At 39.7% G+C, this 26,199-nt stretch overlaps 1 protein-coding gene across 1 annotated transcript; it reads right to left on the reverse strand.

Moving 5' to 3' along the window:
* Positions 1–731: 731 nt before the first annotated feature.
* Positions 732–10,485, reverse strand: LOC124275784. The gene is made up of 2 exons (XM_046711451.1): positions 10,385–10,485; positions 732–3,374 (listed from the first exon to the last, which is right to left on the reverse strand). The coding sequence occupies exon 2, from the start codon at positions 3,334–3,336 to the stop codon at positions 2,386–2,388; it is 951 nt and encodes a 316-aa protein (XP_046567407.1). The 5' UTR covers positions 3,337–3,374; positions 10,385–10,485; the 3' UTR covers positions 732–2,385.
* Between the last annotated feature and the right edge of the window lie 15,714 nt (positions 10,486–26,199).

Genomic DNA, 26,199 nt, shown 5'->3' on the forward strand with positions numbered 1-26,199 from the left:
TGTCGACGTCTGGCCGCAGCAGGATTACGGGCACGTCGACCTTACCAGATCTTAACTCAGCATCAACGACTTCAACGACAGGATGGGCTGCTGCAGCAGGCGGTTTCATTGGCAATGTCAGCTGGAGGAATGTTTTGGTTTGTTTTTGTCTGATGAGTCTCGCTTTAACGTCTATTTTCCAGATGGACGCCAGCGTGTTTAACGATTCCAAGGTGAACGTTTTGTGTGACCTTGTGTGATTGAGTGAGATCGTTTTGGTCGAGGAGGAGTAATGGTTTGGGGTGCCATAAATGCTGATTTTAGTCCACTGTTTGTTATTGTGCAAGGCACATTGACGTCGTGACTGTTCTCCAGCCAGTTCTTCCTTTCTTGAGAGAGCATGGTGGTAACCGACTATCCTTTCAGCATGACCATGCTCGGCCACACACAGCCATCCTGACACGGAAATTCCTAAAGAACATAAATGAGGAAGTCATGCAGTGGCCCTCCGGTAGACTTCGTAGGCGCGTGAGACATCCGCAGATTCCACTCCGCAATGTTGCTGAGCTCACACAGGCGCACTGCAGAATCACTTGAATGATATTCCGAATCATTTCATCAGTCGTTTGTGTCATTCCATCCCAAGATGTTTGCAAGCTTGTGTTCGTGCTCAGGTACTGGCAGCTTGTTCAGTCAGTCACGTGTAAATGTGTTGAAACTGATAATAGTGGACACTGGTTTGTCAGAAATTCTTTACTGTGTTTGGACTTTGCTAACATACATATCAAATCCTTTGTAATTTTCCAATGTTAATAAAGTTGACCTTTGAAAATGCAACTGCGTTTTCATTGCCTCTGGGTATGTGAGATATATATTGAATATTTGCTACTACCACCAAGATCTGCACCCGAGGCGGCTCCACTCAGGCGCGAACCCCAAGCTTCCACGCTCCAAGCCGTAATCAATTTGGATCGGAAAGGTGATCCGTACAAGTGACGGAGTGTTGTTTGAACCCCTCCAAACCGTGATATTGGAGACGGCTTTAAATGGTGGATAAAAGGCAGTTGGTTTCAGATAATTGAAATGTGGTAAAAAGGTGAAATGATTGTCGAAAATTAATCACAAAAGGCGGCTTCCTTTATAACGTCAGTTGGAGGGCTATCTAGAAACAGTTCGGGATCCTTATACGGTTTATATTTTCAACAGAGATGTGTACATTTGGTTTTCATTTGTAAAAATTTAAAAACCATTCTCAAATGACTATTTATGAATCTTATTTAAACACAGCTGTATTTGTCTCTCGATGGTGTGCATATTTTTACTACGACATGAGACACTGAAATGATCCACAAGCAAAGACCCTTCAATTGAGTTATTTAATACTTTTGAGAGATTATTGATCCTGATCCTGATTATAATGGTCAGACAGGGTTGATCGAACACGACCTTGAAATCGTCTCTCTTCTAAAAACTGTGATATCAAATGAGGCTAACAACCTCTCAGAACAAAGCCGTCCAAATATCTTAAAATATACATGTTTCCATGTTAAATCATAATCTTTTTCCAGGCCAAAAACGATTGATACAGCATACTGGTTATTTACAATGGAATTTGTAACGAATGATTATAGTCGAACCACATTGCAAATAGTGCTTCTATATTTGCGAAAACAACATTGAATGTTTGTAATACGATTATTAGTTTCTGGAAACCATACTTATCTATTATTGACCATGTGCTCCATGGTTTTGCAAACGCAGCTAGTGAGTGAAATAGGTTTATAGATTCATGGATCTGAATGATCCCGGCCGGTACAACGTTGGCATGACGCCACGAAGGATGAATGTGCCCTGTTATCCAAATATGATAAACCATGTTCACAAGTGTTTCAAGACATGCATTGGGTAAATGCTTTAGGAGTAAATAATGGATATTATCAGTTCCTGTTGTCGTACCATGAGCTTCGTCTAAGACAGTATTCAGCTCTTGCAGTAAAAATACTTCATTATAGTCTTCACCATTTGCTGAATGAAAGTTAATTTTCAACTTTTCTTGATGATTTATATATTTCTGAAACTTTGGAATATTATTGAATGAAGGGGAATGAGTAATTAAAGTTTCACCAAACGTGTATCTGTTAACATATTGTGTCCATCTTTAAGATGATAAATGCGAGAATTTCTACGCGAATTAATTGTGATAACAAGGTTTTCCAAGATTGACATTTACTTTGTTTAAAATTACGTCGAGTCTTGGCATTATTTATTTTTACATTATTTTAATTGTGAACTGACGGCGAAAGTACTTGGGAATTATTTCATCGGGAATATTCTTCAGTTTATCAGAGAACAACTGGAATGATTGGAATGTAACTTCAGCTGCAGGTAATCGAAAAAAAATGCCTTCTAGAACACCTTTGATTTCAGTCGAAAATATGGAGTAACCGTGCCATTAATGAACTCATAAAGTTCTTGATCCAGGTGTGACATCATGGCGGCCCTGACACTGAAGCCGCTTTTTGAAACAACGAGAACCTGACAGCGACTTAGAACAGCCTGGTCCAGCAGAGCCATCTCAAAGCCCCAAACTGCATTGGGTTTCTTTCCCTGTCGGTCAACATGAAGCACAAATCCCCCAATGTCAATTTCTCTGGCGCCAAAATATTTCCTGGCACTTTTCCGTACATCCATGGAGTCACTAGCAATGAAAACACGACGTGCGTTTTGGAATTTAGATAGAAACGTCCATAAATGTTTGACAGTGGATAAGGAATTGATCTGAGCTCCATCGTTTGGAATGGTTGGATTTCTCCTCATTCTTACATGGGCACAGACTAATTCATCTGTTCTTGGTAATTTATTCATAAACAGATCGATTCGCTCCTCGAAATGAAGAGAAGGCTTCATGAGAAGATGCCAAATTATGTGAAACACTTTGCCACGGTTGGGGTTTCTAAACATTTTGGAACATAGATGACCATATTGTGGACTCTTTTGAATCAGTGTGATAATATCCATATTTGTTCTTAAAAATATGACATCACTTGGGTGCTTGACGTTGAAGTCACCATTAACGTCTTTAGGCCCCTTTCTATTGTCCATCCATCGGAGATATTCCTTACTTAAACCCTGAAGTTTGCTTTCTCTGATATACCAGTCGACAATATTCGGGATGTAGAAGAGCTTAATATCAGATGGGTAGGTCATGTTGATTCCAAACCGTCGTCCTGTTACAATTGCTAGAAGATATGCAGCTGCTATGCCTCGTTGTCTGTCTGCCCATCCTCCACAAGATTTGTCCGTCGTCACAGAGGTAGATGATGTAACGTATCCTGGATTGGTTGGATTGGTGTCCATTGTATCCGAACTTTGTGGTCTTCTCGATCGCTCCAACTCTGAAATGTTTGAAGAACGAATCTTTAATTTGATGGTTTAACGTTTTTCACGTCCCCGCTTAAACTTTTGATAAATGAATGAGTGATATAGTGCTTATTATCCAAGTGTGTTTCCGTATCATAAATATCATATATTAGGAATAAAAATTGTATTATGCGGGGCTTTGGCGAGCAAAATACATGTTTATTCCTAATGTATGATATTAATGATACGGAATTACATGAAGTTAATAATCTCTTTATCATATAATGTCATTCTTAAAATTACTCTAAAAAGAAGCAACTCGTACGTAACTTTATTTGAACAGAATCGAACATTCGCGTAAGAATACTTAGCGGTACACCAAAGGGAAAGTCGTTCATGACGACGGCATATGGTTGTGACTAGTCCCGAATACAGTGACAACATAACTCATACTTAAAGTAAAATCTTTCTGTCTTAAAAAGAACAACAAAATCGGGCACGCTTTTCTTAGCTGCGTTTCTTTTTTCATTGCGGGTAATCACCTCATCAATATCAGTTTCTGAAAGCTAACGGAATCGATTCGTCGTCTGTATTGTGATCGATAGATCGAAATCCTTGGTTGGTACCTTCCTTAGACGTTGCCTTTCAGTGGTGTCTCATAATCCATACCTTCAGTTTGAACGAATTACTCCGCTTCATGTTTTCTCCAGAACCTCAATTCTTACAGAATTACCAATTTTGAAAATGGGGGAACAATGTAAGCTCGATGTCATCAATGAAATGTTAACGTTGTAGGATTCGCATGGCGTGTATTGAGTTTTGTGAAAGTAGTTAGTAGATTGACGTAATTTGCATAGTTATCAGATTTAGATACCAACTTTATCAGATTGCTTTATTGCACTGATAACACCCTCCATTAGATGATAAAGGATGTTATTTTCTGACATGGGCAGTGTTTCATTTGTTCAGTCTTGTAGGATAGTTCTAAATACTGCAGGTGGTTGATGTGTCATGGATATCGATGTGGATTTGTAAACTAGAGTGAGTGAGTGAGTTAAGATTTAACATCACATCGGCAATATCTCAGCCATATCGTGACGAGAACAATGTAATTCATATCAATATAAGAAACAATCAACTGAGAAAATAAAAACCTGTCATCGAAGGACAGTAAAACTACTGGAATATCACAGCTCTTAATTTTAAACTAGTACACTAACATAAAAATATATCACTATATACAACAATACAATATAAAACCGGGCTATAGATCACCAGCAACTGAAGGCTGATCACCATACCAGGGACCTCGGGGACTTACAGTTCCTTTGCTACCTGCATGGACCCTAGATGGACCACCATCCAGGCGATTGTAGGGATACTTTAAAACAACAAAACAACATCTGGTAAGTTTGCATTTCATTTGATGGTTTTGGGACTTACGTATCCTCTCATTAGGATAATAGTTTTAACCCTCCTTAGCAGGATTTACACCATCCCTTCAGCAGCTGGCGATTGTAGGACAAATTTGCCAAAATTAAAATAACAAAAATACTACGTTTTAAAAAAGTTGGTAAGTTTAAATATACTTTGAAAGTTTTGGGACTTAGGTACCCTCTCAGGAGGACAATAATTCTAACAGTACTTTAATCTCCCTTGAAGATACAGCCACTAACAATCTAAGTTACTAATTTAAACTTCCATTCATAAAATATTTAACTATTTACAAATCATTTTACAGATCTAATTCTTTTAAACATTCAACAATTAAATGAGAACTGATATTATTGAAAAAGATCCTTTATAGTTCGTGACCTGAAACAGTTATCCCTTCTGATGGAGTATTCAACACAGTCAAGGAAGACACTATTAACTGTGACTCTTTCATCACAAGGGATGCAAAACGGAGGATCCTCACCTTTCAATAGGTATTCATGAATACTGTAAACGTATCATGTGTGGCAAAACATTTTAGCGCGAAAAATACGATTACATCGTCGTATGATAACCTCTTCAAATCTGGACTGACAACCAAAGTAGGTGTAACCAATATAGAGTTTTATTTCATGTAGTTTATTTTTGCCTACTTGGGTGTCCCTCTTCTTCTGCATCAGATCACGGATGTAAGTTCTAATGCTAGCTTTGTAATCAGAGTATTGAATAAGAATTGGTGTCACAGATTTGTTGAATGCTGCCTTGGCAGTAAGCTCAGCTAGGTCGCTTTGGCCATTAGCAAGATCATTATATAATTCTATAATTTCTATTAAAAGTGGATGTTTACAAGAAAGATTTTTACTAGCCTGAAGGCACAAAAGAGAGTCAGAAAAGATGACATATTGTTTATATTTAGGGTGTTTATTAAGATATTTTAAGTCTGTTAATATGGCGTTAGCTTCTGCTGTGAAAATAGATCTGTTATCAGGCAATCGAGAGGATATTGTTCTCGATCCAATGACAGTGGCCCAGCTACTGCGGCACCACCTTTAGACCCATCTGCAAATAAAAATATTATATCATTATATATGTAACGGCAGGTTTCTTGAGCTGTTGACAGTTTGATACATTGGAGTTAGCTCCCTTGTGTACGGATGCTTGAAGTGAGCGGAAAATATGAGTGCGATGTGGTTTGCGAATTTCCAAGTCATGGTGTACTCTGATACAGCATAATGTTGCACATACTTTATAGTCAGTAGCACTAACAGAGCCAGCACGAACGAGTTAAACGTTGAAGTCTGTGTCGTTACGATTGCGAGACTGTTTGCCCGTGAGGGGATTGAATTTTGGACTGCGATGATATGTGCAAATGCGAGATACAAATTGACTAGAATCTGACCTCTCCTGTTGTTCTTAGATCTTGGAAACATTAATAATTAAGAAATGCAGTTCCCTCTACCACCATGTATAGTGTAATATTGCACACTTTCGCCCTGAACTATTATAGTTAAAGTACGAGGTGCTTTATTACACTATACATGGCGGTAGAGCAAACTGCATTTATTTTCTAAGATGCCAAATATAATACTTTCTAAGCAGAATTACGATTAATTTTTAGGCAGAAAACAAACGACGGTGTTGGAGCCCTAAATTAAGAATCCTTACAGGGCTAACTGGCGCGCTGTTCTATTGATGAGTCTGTCCTCCTACGTTAAGACGAACGTTACCAGAAAAAAAAAAGATGATAAGAGTTTGATGACGGTTTATGTTCGGATTAAATATCTTCTCTGAATTATTTTAATTACATCTGTCATTAACGTAAACCATATTGGGCAATATTAACGTCGCATTTCTACTACCAACGTAAGTTTAGATCAGTACATCCAGACGAAGCTGAGTAGTCAAGCGACATTCCATGATTGCATTGTGGGAACGTAAACATTGGGAACGTTACCGTGTCGCTGAAAAGTGTGAGTCGAATTGAAACATATTAACCGTCGTAAAACATAAACGTAATGTTTCCACCAGTGATGTTAGCTGCGTGAAGCAACTACAGACCAAGAAACGGGATGCAACGGAGTAGTTTACTGTAGAAGGCCGTACGAGGCGATGACAACTGACGTGCATCGTGACGTCGCTTACATTGTGACGTAAAGTAAAATGGTTCCAATACGAGGGGGCACACTAGAGTGGCGCAGTGACGGGATAACGTCATTCAACTGTTACGTCATCAAAAAACTATACCTTTATTGTCTGATAATGTATGTTTTCTTTCGACTGTTCTAACCGCTAGGCATCTTAGAAATGCTCAAGACAAAGTCTCAGGGCTTGGTGGTGGACAGATTCAAGTAGTTTTATGTTGCTTTTGCAGGATCCACCATACACGACGGAGCGATAATCAAGTTTAGATCTCACCAATGATCTGTATAAGTGAAGGAGGGTAGTTTGATCCCCTCCCCACCTTGAATTTGAAACAATCTTTAACAAATCTAGTGCCTTCAGGCATTTAGCTTTAAGAGATTTAATGTGTGGCAAGAAGGTTAAATGAGAATCGAAAATTAGACCCAAGAATTTGGCCTCCGTTACATCTTTGATGGGAGTGCCATTTAAAGATATACTGAGTCAAAAAAACAACTTCACATTCGTTCTTCAGGGCACTATAAAAGAACAAGAGATGGTGAGATGGTTAAATTGTTATTATTTCATTGCTGAGATCTGTGAGATGTACTCGATACACTGACAGTGCCATAATCAGTTCCATTAGGCTACACCGCTGTTCCAAAACATGGGTATACAGAATGTCAAGTCACAAGAATGAAAATGCGAAATTTCTCTGTTCAATATCGTGTATGGCCGCCCCACGCATTCACCACCGCCAAACACCGTCTCCTCGTCGACAACCTGATGCTTGTGAAGTCGTGGTTGGGGATTCTGTGCAATTGCTCTTGCAAGGCAGCGCCAAGTTCCCGCAAATTCTGAGGTTGGTTCCTTAGACCACGAAGCCTTCTCCCAAGTGCATCCCAAACGTGCTCTATTGGATTAAGGTCAGGGGACCTCGATGGCCAGTCCATGACGTTGATTCCAGCATTTTGAAGGAAATTTCGTGTCAACATCGCCCGGTATGCGGCCGAGCATTATCATGCTGGAACTGTTCACCTTGGCCATGAGCCGCCATGAAAGGAACGAGTTCTGGGTTGAGCACCTGGTCGCGGTAAGCAGCAGCTGTGAGGTTTCCACGGATGACCAGAAGTCGGGAATGGTTGTACCCACAGAAAGCACCCCACACCATGCAACTTCTGCCCCCGAATCTGTCGACTTCCTTTACACAACATTGTGCATACCGTTTATGACGTCGTCTCCAGACTATGCCTGCCGTCCGCGAATCTGAGGGTTAACCTGGATTCGTTGCTAAAGACGACTCGATTCCAGTTTCTCTGGGTCCATCGGAGGTGACGTTGGGCCCACAGCAGACGTTGACTTTGATGATAATATTGGTCCACGATATAGACGTCGAGAATGGAGATTGGGAGTCCGCAACCGATTTCGAATGGTCTCTGTGAGGACAGTCGACCTCTAAACATCTCAGCCCTGGTTCGTGTAGCTGGCAGAAATCTATCATGTAGGTGACGTAGGACGATTTGACGGTCTCCTGCTCGTGACGTCACACGTGGACGACCCGACCTTGGGCTATCAGAAGTGATGCCAGTTTGTTGTAGACGACCTCGCAAGTCATACACAGTACGACGGCTGCATTGCTCTTGCGACGTCAATAACTGATCTTCCCGCTTGCAACATGCCAACCGCACGTTCACGTTGCACATTTGACAATCGTGGCATTTCAAGTACCGTTAGAACTGTGGTTTAAAAGTGTTTTTTTCAATTCTTGAGGCCAAAGCAAACACGTGCATATGAAGAAACCTTTGATGCGAAGATCACGTGATCGACTGCACGTGCAAACCCTGATTTGGCACTAACGTCATTTGCACGACGAATGGATGGGTTTTAGTGGGGTTTACTAACGTTTTTCTAAAGTCGAAAGATAGGGATCCCATTTCGGATACATAGATATATCATCAGAGAAAAATTATTCATTATTTTTCAAATTACATTTTGTGAAGTGTTCTTTATGCGGCTTATATTTTCTACAAAAGTGTAGACAAATAGTTTTTGACCTAGAAAATTTAAAGCCCTCTTCAAGACACCATTTATTTACTTTATTTTAACACAACTGCAATTGCCGTTCAGTAGTATGCATATTTTTACCCCGACAAGACATATTAAAATCATCCACAAATAATTATCCATCGATTGAATCGTTAAAGGGACTTGGATAAACTGTTGATCTTGATACTAAATAAAGTGACAGACAAAATACTGCCTTGAGGGACACCCTGATCTTGATTGTAATGGTCAGACAGGATTGAACCCACTTGGACTTGAAATTGCCCGTTTCTTAAAAACTGTGATATAAAAAGAGGTAAACGACCACTCAAACCGAAGTCAGGTAAATCCTTCAAAATGCCATGCTTCCAGGTCGTATCATAAGCTTTCTCGAGATCAAAGAATATTGATACTGCATGTTGTTTAGTTACTGTTGCGTTTTTAACAAAGGATCCTAAACGGACAAAATGATCAGTGGTACTTTCGATTTTCCCTGAAACCACATTGGGTATTTGATATAAGCTTATTGGTTTAAAGATACCAAGTTAATCTATTATTCACAACCTCTCCATGATCTCGACTAGGTTTTGGTATTGGGGTTACTATGGTATTACGCCATGAAGGAGGAAATTCCCCAGACGTCCATATTTGGTCAAATATATATAAAAGTGTCATCAGACATGGTTCAGGTAAGTGTTTCATTATTGTCATCACCCGCTGCAGTGTCATGAGCTTGCTCAAGGGCAGTATGTAGGTCATGTAATGAAAACACTTTATTATAATCTTCACCGTTATTTGATTCGAAATTCAGTTTTGTTTTTTCCTGTTGTTTCTGATATCTCTGAAAGTCAGGGACATAATTTGCCGATGATGAATTTTTGGCAAGAGTTTCGCCAATTTTATTTGCAATTTTAGATTTGTCAGTTATTGAATTATCACCATCTGGTGAACAGCCGATTTTGAACCTTTGCCTTTTATTCTCTGAACCATGTTCCACACCATAGACATAGGCGTGCATGAATTTATTTTGGAGACATAATTTCTCCAAGATTTCCGTTTGTTTTGTTTGAAGGTACGAAGCGCCCTTGAATTGAGTTTTTTAAATTTAAGTTATGGACAGTTGGATGATTGCGGAAATAATGCTCTGCCTTTCTCCTCGCATTTCTGGCGTGTCTACAATCTGTATTAAACCATGCTTTTCGTACATGTAGAGTCGTAGAGGACTTTGGTATACACTCATCATGTAAACTAGAAATTCGAGGCAGAATCTAGCTTTGGTATCAAGATCTCTTAACACATGCCCTCGCCACAACTTAGACAAAGGGGTCATCCACGCCCATGGAAGTATACTTCACGTACATATGCACCATCCAGTGGCCCAAATATCTTAAAACCATACACGATGTTGACATATATTATTTGGAATCAGTAGGAACATATTATAAATTACCTGTGGTATGAATGGAGAAAATCTGGAAGAAGCATCGATCCGATGAAGATGGCGGTGACAAGGAAAGGTAGAATTACGTAGCACGTAGTCTTCACAGTCATGAGTATCTGAAACACACGATTCGGGAAAAGGAAACATTAGTTCTATTTGACATAAAAATACATTATAAAAGATTATGGCAGTAATATTATAACCCAATTTTTTTTTCTGTCCGGTATGAATGTAAATGTTCATTTTGGACAGTTTTCCACACAGTAACTGTATACCGTTGGGGGTATTGAAAGAGATACTCATAGCATCACATATCAGATGGATATTCCCAACGGCACTGAATCCCAGTCATTACATTGAAACAGAATAGCAAAAAGAACTATCATCATCAATACTATTGTTTGCATCACCATAATATTCCCCTGGTGAGATCAGTATACATACTCCCACAGTACTGCTATCTGTTCAATGACATGTGATAGGTATAACGATATCCTTCCCCTTTGGTGGATCGGTCCAAGTAGTGCATTTTCATTTATAGTTCATCTTTCAGATATTATTTGAATTGAAAAAAAGACGAAAACAATAGATTGACTTGATAAGAATTGATGATTTACAAACTGTGGTAGTGAGTTTATGAGTTTATCAATCTCATGTTATGATGGGACTCAATACCACAGGGAACAGCTTCAGTGAGTATATTCTTGAGGTTCACATTTGACAACGTTTACAATAGAGTGAGTGAGTTCAGATAAATGATAGTTACGAAGACCAAACACTACTGCCTAAAAGTTCATTCCCCTTATACGCGTGAGCAACCCGTGACGCAACCCGCGTGAGACGAGTTAGTGACTAATGTGGAATCCGTGGGCCACGCGTATGACACGCGTTTGTACACTGGTGTGAGTCGCGTTGGTCACTCGTGTGCAACAAGTGATATGCGCGTTACGGAGGGAACAAACATTTTACAAAAGGAGGACTCATGCTAACCTACAATTGTAGGTCGTAACAGATAGATCAATTTCAAATTATCTCATGAAGTCTTTTACATGTGAAGATAAGAGTGATGTGATCAATCAGACCAATCTTATATACTCTCCAAAAAAAGAAACGCATCATGAAAATAGCAATTCCATGTAGCAATGAATTAAAATTTGATTCCATTTACAAAAGGTTTTGCTCTGTTTATGAGTCCTATGGTGTTGATGTTTTGAAACATCACAAAACGCACCATCCGTACAATACCCGTATTTAACAGCAAGATTTCCTATTTCGGCGTGTAGTGTCACAGAATACACAATTCACATGCAATGCACGTGACAGTTGGGGATCAAATAGTCTCAATGATGGGTATAAAAGGTTTATCACTGTCTGTCAATTATTCATTGTATTTGGAATATTGTTGACGAACGCAAAATGCCACGTCTATGTGAAGCCAACCGTCATATCGCTATTGGTTTGCTTGAAGCTGGCCAGTCTCAACGTGCAGTTGCCTGACGCTTGAATGTTCAACAAAGCACTATTTTTCTGCTTTGGGAGAGATGTCGCCGGCAGAATTCGGTAGCAGATGCCCCTCGTAGTGGGCGACTTCGAGCGACCACTGCGGCGCAGGATCGCTACATCCGGGTACATCACCTGCATCATCGAACAGCTACGGCGACCAGAACCGCTCGACAAATACCCGGATTGAGGAGACTTTCTGCACAAACCGTCAGGAATGGGTTGAGAGAGGCTGGTTTACGTACCAGAAGACCTTATTTTGGCCCTGTGCTTCGACAACAACATCGTCGACATTGAGTTCAATGGTGCACCAACGTTCAGGCCTGGAACCTACCGAATTGGCGTAGAATCTGGTTCAGGTGGACAGATTTGGCCTGGGCAGTGTTATGATGTGGGGAGCGATCACCTGCCGTAGGAGAAGTGATTTGGTGATGATCCAGGGCAACCTGACAGCTCAACGGTACTGTGACAAAATTCTACGCCCACACCTCCTTCCAATCATTTATCGCCAGAGGGAGTTGTTCAACAGGACAATGCCAGGCCCCACAGCATGTCACACAAGAGACTTCTTCCAGAACCACAACATCAATGTGCTCCCCTGGCCCTCAAGATCACCGGACTTAAACCCGATTGAACATCTGTGGGATGCCCTGGACAGACGGGTGCGATGCCGCAATATATAGGGAATATCCATGAAAATCATTAAGGATGACATAAGATCTTCTGAGCTCTTCTCAAATCCATCTACAGATGTCAACGAACTCACTGATTTGTTCAACTCCACACTGTCAGACCTACTGGATATACACGCATCAACCCAAACTAGTAATGTGGTGAAAAAAACATCAAAACCCCTGGTATTCGTGTGAAGTTCATCTGGCCAAAATCAAGAAGCGCAAGGCTCAAAGGCGGTGGCGAAAGATAAAATTGGAGGCTGACAGACAGATTTTCAATTCAGTTAAGCTTGAAGTGAACACGCTTTTGAAAAGATTGAAATCTGATTATTTCAACCAACCCATTGTGTCCCAATTGCAGAATCCAAAGCGCTTTTCTCTACCATGTCTTCTTTGATTGGTAAATCTCTAGATGTTGTTCTTCCAGATTCTGGAAACGCCGGTGAACTCCCACAAATGTTCAACCAGTATTTTAGCGAGAAGATCTGCAAGATACTGTCACAGAGACAGTACTCCAGTAACCATGGAAGTATTCATTCTATTTCACTCCAGTGAATACTGAAGTTGATCCAAAGTTCCAAACCAACATCCTGTCAACTTGATCCCCTACCTACCAAGTTGTTACTGGAAGTTCTGGACTGCCTCCTGCCTGTTATTACAGGTATTGTAAACCTAAGTTTGACTTCAGGACAAGTCCTAAAATGTATGAAAACTGCTGTCATTAAACCGCTGATTAAGTAATCTAATCTTGATCGCAACAAACTGCAAAGTTACCGGCCGATATCAAATCTGACATTTTTATACAAGATCTTAAAGAAAGCAGTGAAAACAAGATTCCTGGATCATCTTCAGTCTCGGGTCCTGCTTGATATGTAACGGTCGGCTTACAGAAGTGGATTCAGTATTCTTCAGTGGACAGCTTTCAATAAAGTATGAAACGATTTGAAGACCAGTGTGGATGACGGAAATGTTAGATTTATCAGCGGCATTTGATACTGTTGACCACACCTTGCTAATAAACCAATTCATTCTGAATATGGTTGAGACGGCGTTGTTTTGGACTGGTTCCGCTCGTATCTTAGAGACAGATACCAGAGAGTTAGCATTAATGCTACATCATCTGACAACACTCTTTTGACTTGTGGTGTACCCCAAGGTTCCGTACTGGGCCCAGTATTGTTTATGCTTTACAGCAAGCCTGGCTCTCAAGTCATTAGAAACTGTGCCATTAATGATAATTTTTATGCTGATGACACGCAATTGTACAATAGTTTTGCTTTTGATGACCAGTCACAGAGGTCAGGACTGAGTGCGATGGAAGACTGTACATCCAAAATGAGCACCTGGATGAACGCCAACATGCTGATGTTAAATAGCGATAGGACAGTGGCTTTTCTCATAGGACCTGACAAAAGGCTGCAAAAGATCAACGCAACTCATATCACAGTGGACAGTGATGAAATCAACTTTTCGACAGATGCTAGAAACTTGGGTGTGAAGCTAGACTCATCACTCAACATGGACAAGCCACATCAATGACCTCGTCAAAAAATGCTATTTTCACCTCCGAAACATAGGTAACATACGACTCCTTCTCACAGAAGAAACAGCTGCAGCACTTGCACGTTCAATGATCCTAGCCAGGATTGACTATTGTAATAGTCTGCTTGTAGGGGCCCCAGCGCAACAAATCAGAAGGCTGCAAAACATCCAGAACTCAGCGACTAGAATTGCCACACTGTCCAAAAGGTCCTGTCACATCACTACAGTACTCAGGTATCTCCACTGGGTGCCAGTCAAAGAACGGATACATCAAAAGATCCTTACCCTCACCTATCAGAGTATCAATGATGCAGCTCCTTGTTATCTGTGTCATCTAGTAGAAGACTATGTCCCTACAAGAACTCTCCGTTCCAGTGATCAAATGCTACTAACATCAGTCTCAAGTCATTTGGCGGAAGATCATTCGTATATAATGCTGCTGTTGAACGGAACACTCTCCCATTTGATCTGAAATCAACTCCAACTCTAGCTTGTTTCAAGAAACATCTTAAGACCCACCTGTTCAATAGAAATGGACTGTAAGCACACAAGTGATATCTACGAATACTGTTAGCGCTTTGAGCACACTTTGGTTGGGAGTTTAGCGCAATATAAGAATCCATATTATTATTATTATTATATTTTACAGATTAAAGATGAAAATGCAGTAGAGAGGGTTCGGGTGATCCTTGCACAGTCAGGATGGTAAGGCTCATCCTCAGTTCAGGGCCCTCGCCCCCTCTACACGCAGCCCAGACAGCGAATGGGACTTCTCCAAGGAAACACTGCCTAGTCGAACCCACGAAGAACTTTCCGGAGAATATGAAGGCTCCCCAACACTGCAAGCTTCTGCATTACCCAGTGTGTCAGAAGGGCTGTGCTCCCGGTGGTGAACCCGGGCACTCTCCTGATATGCACCAAGAGATCAGGAGGTACCAAACCAAGGGCACCGATGGGCAGCCTGACGACAGTGTACTTGGGATCCAAGCGAGACATTTCAAAGGTGTGGTCCGCATAGCTATCATGCTTTTGCTGAATCTTGCCACTTACATTGCTGTCAAAATGGAAAGAAAATTCAATGATATAAATACATTCATTTGCGTGATCAAGAAGGACAGGATCAGGTTTGTTTGCAGGAATTCTTCTGAGGCTGTATATAGGCATTGTCCACAAAAGTTTAAAAGCATCATTTTCCATAATGCCCTGGACTTGTTCAGGGTCGTACCATGGATGGATCTCGGAATCAAAGCCTCAGGCATGGCGAAGACGATAGTAAAAGCAACGGGCCATGCCATCATGTCGTTTAAGATATGCTGTTTGTGCCTAGGTAGGCCATACACTGACAAGGTGTTTGACAGTCTCTGTAACTTCAGTACACAGTCGTCATTTCATGTTAATATTTTCTTTAAAAATCACGTTTAGGCGATTACGAGTGGGAAGTGACTGGTCCTGAGCAGCAAAAAGAAGCCCTTGGTTTCACATATGAGACCAGCCGACTTCATCAAGGCGAAGGAGTCGGTTGAATTGCTACACTGCATGTACACGCGATGCAGTGGTTTTTCAGAAAGCCTCTCCACAAATGACCGACTCAGGGCAGACTTGGTGAAGGACTTTACCTGGTTTATTCCAATCGCTGTGCCGTGCAGCAGTAGATCGCCATCAACAAAATCAACATCAAATTTCAGATTTTGTTCAACAACCTTGGCACGCTTAAGAAAGCTGTGGAATTCCTTGCTTTCATCATGAGTCTTCACATGCATCACTAGAGGATCATCCGATAAATAAACATGTGCAAACGTACACAATAATATTCTATCATGAAAAGCCTCCACATTAATTAAAGCCCGACCTCTAGAACTGATTGGCATATATAAACTTAAGAGAACGAGGGTGAACGAGGGTGGTGAGCTCTATTATCAGACATGATCCTTCTAGTCAGGCGATCAAGACTCTGGATATCTTGTTTTGCCCAATCAACTACTCCAAAGGTATAGGAAAGGACTGCACAGCAAAAGTATTGATTCTTTCGACCTTGTTTCAAGCAGTTAACTCTGAGCACCAGATTTTCTTTAAGCGAGATTTGTACTCGAAGATTGTCTTGAATTTGGGCATTCTGGAGCTTGTATCGAACTTACATTCCAAGATATGTGTTGCCCTGATCTTCAATTATCATTATTGTTATTATAAATAAACTTGCATACATTTACATATGTTGTGATAATGTTTAAAGTGAGTGTTTTTCTATTCGCCATTCGCTGTGATTAATTCAGAACCAATTCTATATATTAGTATATATTCACTATATCTGCATTCCTCTTCTTCCATTTGTCAAAATTATTGATATTGACTGTAAAAGTCCACGTATGCTTAAGCTTTCCCAGTCAATGTTCCTATAAATACAAATTACATACACCTACGTTATAATTACATAGATTAAAGGGACACTGGTCCAGAGCAATTCCACGGGACTGGTTGTTGGACTTGTTCCTGACTGGGTTGCGATCTCTGCTGCACCACCCGCAAGCGCAATTGGTGGTATAAATTGACATGTACATCTTAACATTGATATTTTCATCTTGATTATTATGACACCATTTGTAAGTTTAACTTCATCTGCCAGTGGTAAAATATGTTAGGGCTGAAAAAAACGAAGTCAATGTACGTCTATATATGTTTGTCTTATATTCCTAATAAATTACTTTATTTTTATGCATTTTGAGCTTCAATGTACGTCATATATATGACACTTTTTGTCTTATATTCCTAATAAAGTGCGACCATTTATTTGTTACATCGAACTTTTATGATTTTTATGTGTTTCAGGCCACCTTGTCACTATCCAGACAAATGAACGATATGCCATTCATCTACAGCTAACAAAGAAACCCGTTCCATGCCATGGGTCTTTTAAGAGTCTAGCATGCAAAAAATGTGTAAATCGTTATAACTAATGATGAACACTTGCTAACGGCGTTAGCGTCTACATCGAAACGTTTGACCCTTATGAACAGAAAATGATATTGCGCTTTTGTAGATTTCACAAAAGCCTTTGACACAATCTGGAGAACTGTATTGAGGACAAAATTACTCAAATCTGGCATTTTTGGAAGATTTCATGAATTTGTTAAAAACGTGTACAGTAATATAAAATCAGTTGTTGATATTAGCCACAAAAAGTCCGATTGCTTCTGTTGCAATACAGATGTAAGACAGGTGGAGAATTTACCACCCCTTCTCTTTTCAATTTACTTGAATGACCTCGAAAATTATCTATTAGAAAATAGATGCACAGGTATCAGTGTTGATTCCACAGGTGATCAAGAAGTACTGGTGTGGATTACATTACTTATACTTTTATGCTAATGATACAGTTTTGTTCGCAGAGACCCCACGTGAATTACAGAAATCACTTGATACGTTTGAAAACTACTGTAAACTATGGAAATACCAAGTCAATATTACTACGACTAAAGTTGTGATATTTGGTGGAGGTCCATCTTCTTTCTATGGAGATAACAATGTTGAAATAGTTGATGCATATATTTATCTATACATAAAACTTCATCGAAATATAAGAATGATTACATGTATTAACTCCATTGTTGAAAACGCAACAACGGCTATGTTCAGCTTACTTATGAGATCATGCAATATATATTTACCACTTGACTGTCTCTTATCTGCTTTCAGCACGATGATTCTAACAATTGACACGTATGGTTCAGAAACCTGGGATACGAAAATTGAAACATGATTGAAAATCTTCATTTATAATGTCTTAGTGACAATGTCGGACTAAGCACTCCCTGGCTAGTCTCTACAGCGGGACAAATTCTGTCAGACCAGTTCTACTAAAAGTGTAGAGAAAACATTGAATCTTGCTCCAATGGCATCCTCTATAACATTTTAAAAAATCAATACATTTTCAACAATACTTACTATTACCTAACCCCGTCTCTATCCCTATTCTAAGATTTCCCACTTCAAATCGTCACTTACCCATATGGACTGGCCGGTGGCAGGGCATTGCGAGGGAGGTTCGTGTCTTTGCAACCAAAATGTAATGGGAGATGAGTTTCAGTACATCTTTAGATGTGAAACTCTTCTCCCAACAAGATTATTGTATATTCCCAAACTATATTATCAATACCCAAATGTGTATAACATTCGTAAAAAAAAATAACTAAATGCACAAAAGAACTGAAATGCCTGTCTAGATTCATAAATATTTTACAAATCCTGTTGAGAAATAGTTACTAGGACGTATGGATTATGTGCAATACATCTGTTTTGCGTTTTGCTCTTGTACCACCGTAGGTGGTTTTGGAGTGAATAAAGATTGATTGATAGAATAGCAATAACGAAGTTGTCAGTCCTTGCAAAACAATTCCTGTTTATCATACCAACTTCTAAATGCCACTCAAAGTAGTAAAACTCGTCATAGTTTCTCCACTGGTCACGTGACTGTTTCAGGTTTTTCACATTGGTGTATGGTCTCATTTGTCACCCAAGAAAGCACATCTGACAACTGTTTGGATGGTGTCCACCATTCTTTGAAAAATAATTTAGTTAGCAACAATAAGCAATCAATCAACGTACTGGCGGTTAATCCTTTGAAGGAAGGGCTTTGTTTTCACACAGGTACTTTACGCCATATTCAGTATACGTTAGTAAATCTACATACATTAACACTACCTTTTGACAAATCCGATGTACAAGAGAAGCGTAATTAATCAGTCAGCGTGTGACCTTTCATCATTGTTTTTTTTGTGTGTTTTTTATAAGTCAGTTGATAATTCCTCTTTGCTGCCATATATTCGCATATTACATGGCATAGAGTACATTTACCACATCAGACATTAATTCATAACGTTGAGTATTTCGGGTAATCTACGTGGATAATATAATTCATTAACTGACCATCAAGTGAATGATGACAAAACAAACAGCGTAGGTTGATATCACCATACACGGGTTAGAGCAAGGGAGTAGTAATCGCTGTATTGCATGCATAAGAAATACAGCATTTTCTGTGTACTAAAGTTAAAAATAGTACACCTATTCACCTAAGAAATTTCTTAGATTTTTCTAGAAAGTGGGGTTGATTTAGTTAGCGGATTCATCTAAGTAAATTGTAAGTTTTGATATACACAAAGAACTTAGTTTAACACCCACTGACATATCTCACGATTGAATGAGCCCCGATCTTAACCCTTTGGAGCATATATGGGACATGATTCGCCGTCGTGTACAACACAGGGATCCTCCTGTACAGAACCTAGCCCAATGGGGAGCTGCTTTACACGAAGAGTGGCGTAGACTATCCCTTCAGGGGATCAGGGGGTATGAGGACAGTGCTGGCTGTCATACAGTCACATGGAGGTTAGACTCGCTACTGACCGTGAATCGTGGAAGACACGCAAAACGACATTTTGAATGTTCACATTCACCAACATTAAACATTCCAGGGCCATTCTTGTACAGACATGGTTTTGTATGAAAATCAGTCTTGTTTTAAAATGAGTATTTATCATCATAAAATCAACATGGATTCCAATCATTTTGTCGGGTTTTTCTATGTCAAAGTATCATACGGGTGAGACAAACTCATGTTTTTTACATTGTGGTCACCACTAGATGTTTTATGTACGTGTTGCAAACATATCGTTGAAAAAATGCAGGAGTGCTGAAGTTCTTTGTGTATGCAACAGGTCTATAGACATCACATATTGTTACTTGATAGGATTAAATATCGAGGTAAAAATCACAGAAATAGGATCAAGTTGGATCAGGCATCATACCATCCAAGCATCAGAAAATCAGAAAAAGCTACCACTGCTGGAATATGTAATTACAATCAGACTAGAACTGCAGGGGGTATTTTCAAAAAATGGCATCTAATGGTCTCACCATTCTTATTGTCCCATTGCTTAGGTTGAATGAATTCTGCCAAGGTAGACAGCTGCCCATTCTCTGTGTCCGTAAACAAACATATCATCATCCACTTGACACAGAGGATACCTACTCCTCACTCAGGAACATGCAGACCTCCAGTAACTGCTACATACATTCTGCCACGAAAAAGACCCACATCGCTAAGTTCAACAAATTAAAGGAGGACACCAATCAAGAACATTTTTAAATATGAATTGTATGTACAAATGTTTGTATATTTTAGCTTTGTACAGAAGTGAGACGTTAATAAACTATTGTCTGTCTGTCTTTCCGTGAAAGTCCGTCTCCTAGTCTCTAGCAAGGATACCATATACTACAATACAGAACTGTAGCTAGCCCGCCTCCTCTCACCACTGACTGCTGACTCCTTCATTCCAGATTCAGCCGCAGTATGTAAGACTATCCACGACATCAACCAACCCAGAGGACACCAATCAAGAACCTCCTCCATTGCGGACTACAACAGAAAAACTGACATCAACCTAATCAGCAAGAACCTCAACCAGCAACAAGTTGCAGTCCTGGCCAAAGGCTTAAAGTTCTCACCCACCAACGCCCCGCCCAACAACGATGAGCTTTACACAAACGTTGAGAAGGGTCTGCAACAACTGGCCCCCGGGAGCAACGTCAACTTCATACGACACCAGATAGCCAGCATCCTTACTAAAGACAGACCCCAGAAACACAACCTGATCCATCAGGAAAATAAATCCCTCCACAGCCTAGAAGCTGACAAAAACATCAGCCCAACCCCAGCAGACTACGGCAAGACAACGGTCATCATGGACACAGTCCACTTCAAGAACCCTGACCGACACCATCCTCCAAGACCAGACAAACAAAGAGAAGCCCACACACACACAAAGAGAACACAAGGCATTACTCAAGGAACTCCTCAACAACAATAAAATCGGCGCGACCCTCCATAAGCCACCATATGCCCGTGTAATTTTAACATCCACAAAGGTTTCTGTGATTGTTTGGTCTGTATTAAGCTATGGCGATGTATCAGCAGTAAATGCTGTGCGTCACAGGGCCATTCGCTTTTCATGGGACATGGCAAGCTCGCCCCTAACGTTGCAATTATTGGGGATATGGGATGAGTCCCAAATACTGTAAGACAATGTTCTTGTATTTCTATGCAGTGGTGTTTTTATTAAAAGAAAAGCAGATTAAATAAATGGTGTGTATGGGCGGATTGATGTGGGTTAACTGGTGTTAAGAATTGTAAGTTTAGATTAAGGAAGAAGTCTACTTCCCCTGCTTGACATTACTTTTCAGATGCACCTATTAAAATTAACAAATCTGTTTTGTGTACACTTATTGAAGATAAGGTCATGAATGAGTTTGTTGCCTCGTGGAATTTATTGTTAAACACAGATGACAGCAGAACTGGAACAATAAACGTAGACGTAGAATAAACGCATTTTAAGTGTGATTTTATTACAGACAATTATATTGTCCATCATATGCCAAGACTGTATAGATCGGCTTTGTCAAAGATGTGGTGTTGCTCCGATTAGAGTAGAAACTGGCCACTATAAAAATAGTTTACTAGAACATAGTTAATGTTTTAATTATAATAATGATGTTGAAGATCAATTACTTATTATGTTTCATTGTGTGTTATACGATGATCTGAGAGAGACCCTTATTAACCAGTGCATTACTTTATGTCCAGATTTTTGTAGATAAATATTTTATTGATAGAATGTATTCAGCGATCCTTTTATATGTTCTAATACAACCAAAATATCCTTCCTTATTCTAAAACGTAGAAGATAATTATTATATGGTTCAAACTTGCTTTAAACTTATTTTTATGTCTCTCGTAATACTGTTTTGAATGGTTCTGAACATTTTTAAATATGAATTGTATGTACAAATGTTTGTATATTTTAGCTTTGTACAGAAGTGAGACGTTAATAAACTATTGTCTGTCTGTCTTTCCGTGAAAGTCCGTCTCCTAGTCTCTAGCAAGGATACCATATACTACAATACAGAACTGTAGCTAGCCCGCCTCCTCTCACCACTGACTGCTGACTCCTTCATTCCAGATTCAGCCGCAGTATGTAAGACTATCCACGACATCAACCAACCCAGAAAATTAACCAGCCATGATGTCTTTGACCTGTTCACGAATGCACCGTGTGACGAGGCCACTGAAATCATCAGAAATCTTACAGGCGAAATCCACCCTTCCCAGAAATCCGCCTAACAACTGACAGCATCACCCAACTGGTACACTCTTCCTTCAGTTGCTGGTGATCTATATATTGTGTTGTCCATAACAGGGGTTTAATTTTAAAGTTAAATGCTAGGTTATTATCTCTATATGTGATACACTAGTAGTTTTATCATTGTAAACAGTTTATACCCAATTATATTGATCTTCAATGATAATAAATTGTTCTCGTCACGGTATGGCTGAAATAGTGCCGATGTGACGATACATATTAACTCACGCACTTAATCAGTGACAAAGATGGCTGGCTTCCTACGCCCCTGTTGTACTGTACTAACATCTCCTCTATCTTGTATATATGCTTCTCTATCCTCATGTTGTCCGTATTGTAAGTCCCCATGGTCCCTAGTATGGTGATCTACCTTCAGTTTATGGCGAGCCTGTTTCTATTGTATCGTCCTCTATAGTTCAAGTATTTTAGATTTAATTACTAGTTTTTAAATGAATATCTGTCATAGTCTAATTGGTTTTACTGTCCTTTGTCGTCATATATTGTAAATTCATTACCTTGTTTTCATCGCTATATGGCTGTAATATTGTCGAAGCGATGTAACTCACTCATTCATGCTGTTCATCACTTGCTTGCACCTTTTATGATCAGCCTCCCTTCTACGAATTTTCAGGGACAAAGTCCAGAGACTCTTGAAAAAAACATAGATGTGGTTTTTAAGAGAACCCTCGTCCCATTTGACTGTTGACAGGCTAATGTAGGCGAAACATCAACACCCCTCACAAACAGAATCAAAGAACAACGAACTTCAACATTAAAAGCTGACTCCAAATCAGTGCTATTAGACCACATCCAAGACAACCCCATCAGCTTCCAGTGGGACAGAGTCAAAGCCTTAACAACCAAACTCAAAGACTTTAAAATCAAGAACTTCCAAGAAGCTAGCGAAACCAAAGTCTCCAACCATCAATCAACCGTGACCAAGGCTATACCTCCTGCATACTACCAACTCACCAAACAGCCCCATCACATATAATCCCTCTGGTTATTCTGCAGGCTTCACGCATCCACGCTACCTAGGCAATGTGTGTTGTTACGGTTACTGGTTATGGTTGGAGTCCTAATCCCCAATTGTACTGGACAAACATCTCCTCACGCTTGTATGAAAGCTCTCTGTTCTCGTTCTATTCATCACTTGCTTGATAACGTCGCTCAAACTTTAATACAGAAGTTGTTCATCCATAATTGTCATCCTTCCTTGTTGATCCAACTTCTAAATGCCATATTGTTGGCGTGCAACATGAGTCGCTCTGAATGAACGCCGCTGTAAAATATGCACGACTTAATAGTGCATAATAAAGTGGGCGGTTTAGTGCATGATGTTGTAAACGCAAAATGAAGAAATATCCTTTGTTCCCTTCTTATAGGCGCGTTACATAATACTGACTGCCAGCTTGACGAAGCGGGTAGAAGAAGCCGAGATCTATATACACAGCGTGAGTGTTCTGGAATGGGGTATTCCCGTGAAGTAGAATTTTGTTATTACAGTATTATCTCCTTGATGTTGTGCTGGTGTTGTTATAAGGGGTCAGGTCACTGGGTGCTGTAAATTTCTGATCTATGGTGCTGAATATGATTTGAATTTACTCAGTTTAGCTCACTGAGATTATAATGATACTGATTAATGTGTTCACTTAATGGGAATGGTACATTCTACGTCTCGCCAAATCTCCTCCTTCAACTGTATACCATCCACGCGAAGATTGGCAAACAACGTGCCTTTCGCCTGGAAAGGTGAGGTGAGGTGAAATTGGGTTTAACGTAGTACTTGGAGAATATTTCGCTCATATGACGACGTGCATGCGTGTGTATGTATGTGCGGCTGCTTGTACTAGCCCAGACTGAAGCTGGTTTTTAAATAGTGCTAGCGCACTGAGATACCATGGCGCAGTGAAGCATGAATACCCACTCCAGACACATTTATACTGACTCCGAGCCGACCAGTCCTTGTTGTACCCATTAATGCCGAGCGCCAGACAGGGACCAACAAGTACCATATTTTAACGTCTTTGGTATGACGCGGTCGGGGATCGAACTCCGCGACCTTCCGCTCTCCGGGCGGACGCTCTAACCACTACACCACGGAGGCGGTCTCGCCTGGAAGGATGCTACTTTCATTTTGCCCAGTGTGTGGAGGAAAACACAGAACGCCGGCCTCAGACAGACTCACAAGAACGACGATGATGTCACCAAGTTCATCCGACGCTGTGCTGGTCTACGCTTTAGTATATTATTACTTAGATATGCCAGATAGTGGTCTAGAAGCCAGACCCACAAAAAGGTGAAAATGTGGTGCAGTTCTGGCGACCAAACGGGATGTGATTTTTTTCACAATCAGGAATGAGTTAGTCTTTGATTTGAAGCCGGTTGTCATCAGCTACCGTGCGTGACTACCGTGCAGGGGCCCTTTTAAGGTGCAACATGTCATGTCAGTTATGGCAATATGTTAACCGATAACTTGATGGTTTAATTCAATAGCTCTGGTTTGGTTTGACTGACTTTTATCAAAACATAGTTTGGGAATGCTCAGACCATGATTTAAAATTGTGGACAATCATATTACATATATGCTCAATGCAAAAATATTTTGGTAAAGTCAAAGGTCAATGTTAATAGAAAGGGTATTTGATGAGAAAATATGAATTGAACTTTACAGCAAAATTAAAGGTAATTTTTCCAAATTATGTTTTTCTGATTCAGCTATATCATTACTTTTAGACCATTTTCACCCATTTTGGAGGTCTGGCTTCTAGACCATAGATTATCTCATGGAATGAAGCTAGCTTTTGGAGTAATGTGATATGTGTAATATGAATTGTGACTCTATAGTGATATTAATAAAATACTAAATTAACCATGTCAGAATCGAACTGTACATATAATATAATATATTTGTACTGTTTGTCTTCAATGTTTGATATATTTCATGTGATATGTGTCATCTTGTGATTCATTGTGGCTACACCAAATAAATTATGTCATGAAAATTAATGTCAAATATCAGTTTAGACTTATTTCATTTCTTTGCCACTTCAACTTTTTCGTATCAACCTTGTACTGTAAAACCATAGAATGGCCTTTGTTCGAGATCGCCAGGTCTTGAAGGTAATCCCCAAGCTAACTCCTGTGTTTTTATAATTCTACTTCATGGGAACTAACCTCTGAATATATGTTACTCTGGCCCTGAATGCCTTTACTGATTTATGTTGATTTTATTAATATTTCAATGTTTAGTCTTTACGAGGAATGTCGTTGCAGGCAGTGAATCTTTCAATAAGCTGATTTGTTGCATTATTACTTATTAAAGAGCATTGTCCGTTCATAAAATATCCAATTTATCATGAACTACTGAGACAATCAAGCACCTTTGTTTTAGGAAATGTGCATAGCAAATAAAGAAGCTATTTTCGATGTGGTCCAATATACTGGCGGTCGTGCTCATTTACTGCCGGAATATACATGACAACGCTGGTGGGATGTAGTCATATAGTCATGTAGCTAGCTCTAATGAACCGCTATTATAAGGGGCGCATGAAGACAAAGGCAAAACCAAAACTATTTGGACATAGATTACATAGACATATGTAAAAGCTTAAAATCTTCTTATTGCTAATGGTAGACTAGGCCAAGATGAAAATATGGGAAAGGCTGCGCTGTATGGATAAAAGTGTAATTAATTATGTAATTGTACCCTCAAAGCAAGTTTACCATTGTTTGTTGATTTCAATGTTTGATTTCATACCCTGACCGCTAAGGTGCACTGGCTCTATCTTATTTGCATTGAGTTCAAATACATAATAAATTCTCTCAGATGAGCAACATTAAACGCGAAACTACTACCACCAGTATAGTCACTAAAACCAAAACTATACCATCAACATAAACATACATTTTAAAA

This window comes from Haliotis rubra, unplaced genomic scaffold, assembly GCF_003918875.1.
Source record: "Haliotis rubra isolate DU_JTF1 unplaced genomic scaffold, ASM391887v1 Scf2021, whole genome shotgun sequence".
NCBI lineage: Eukaryota > Metazoa > Mollusca > Gastropoda > Lepetellida > Haliotidae > Haliotis > Haliotis rubra.

Coding starts and splice junctions, on each gene's coding strand:
- LOC124275784 (XM_046711451.1), bottom strand. CDS start 3,336: ATGGACACCAATCCAACCAATCCAGGATACGTTACATCATCTACCTCT.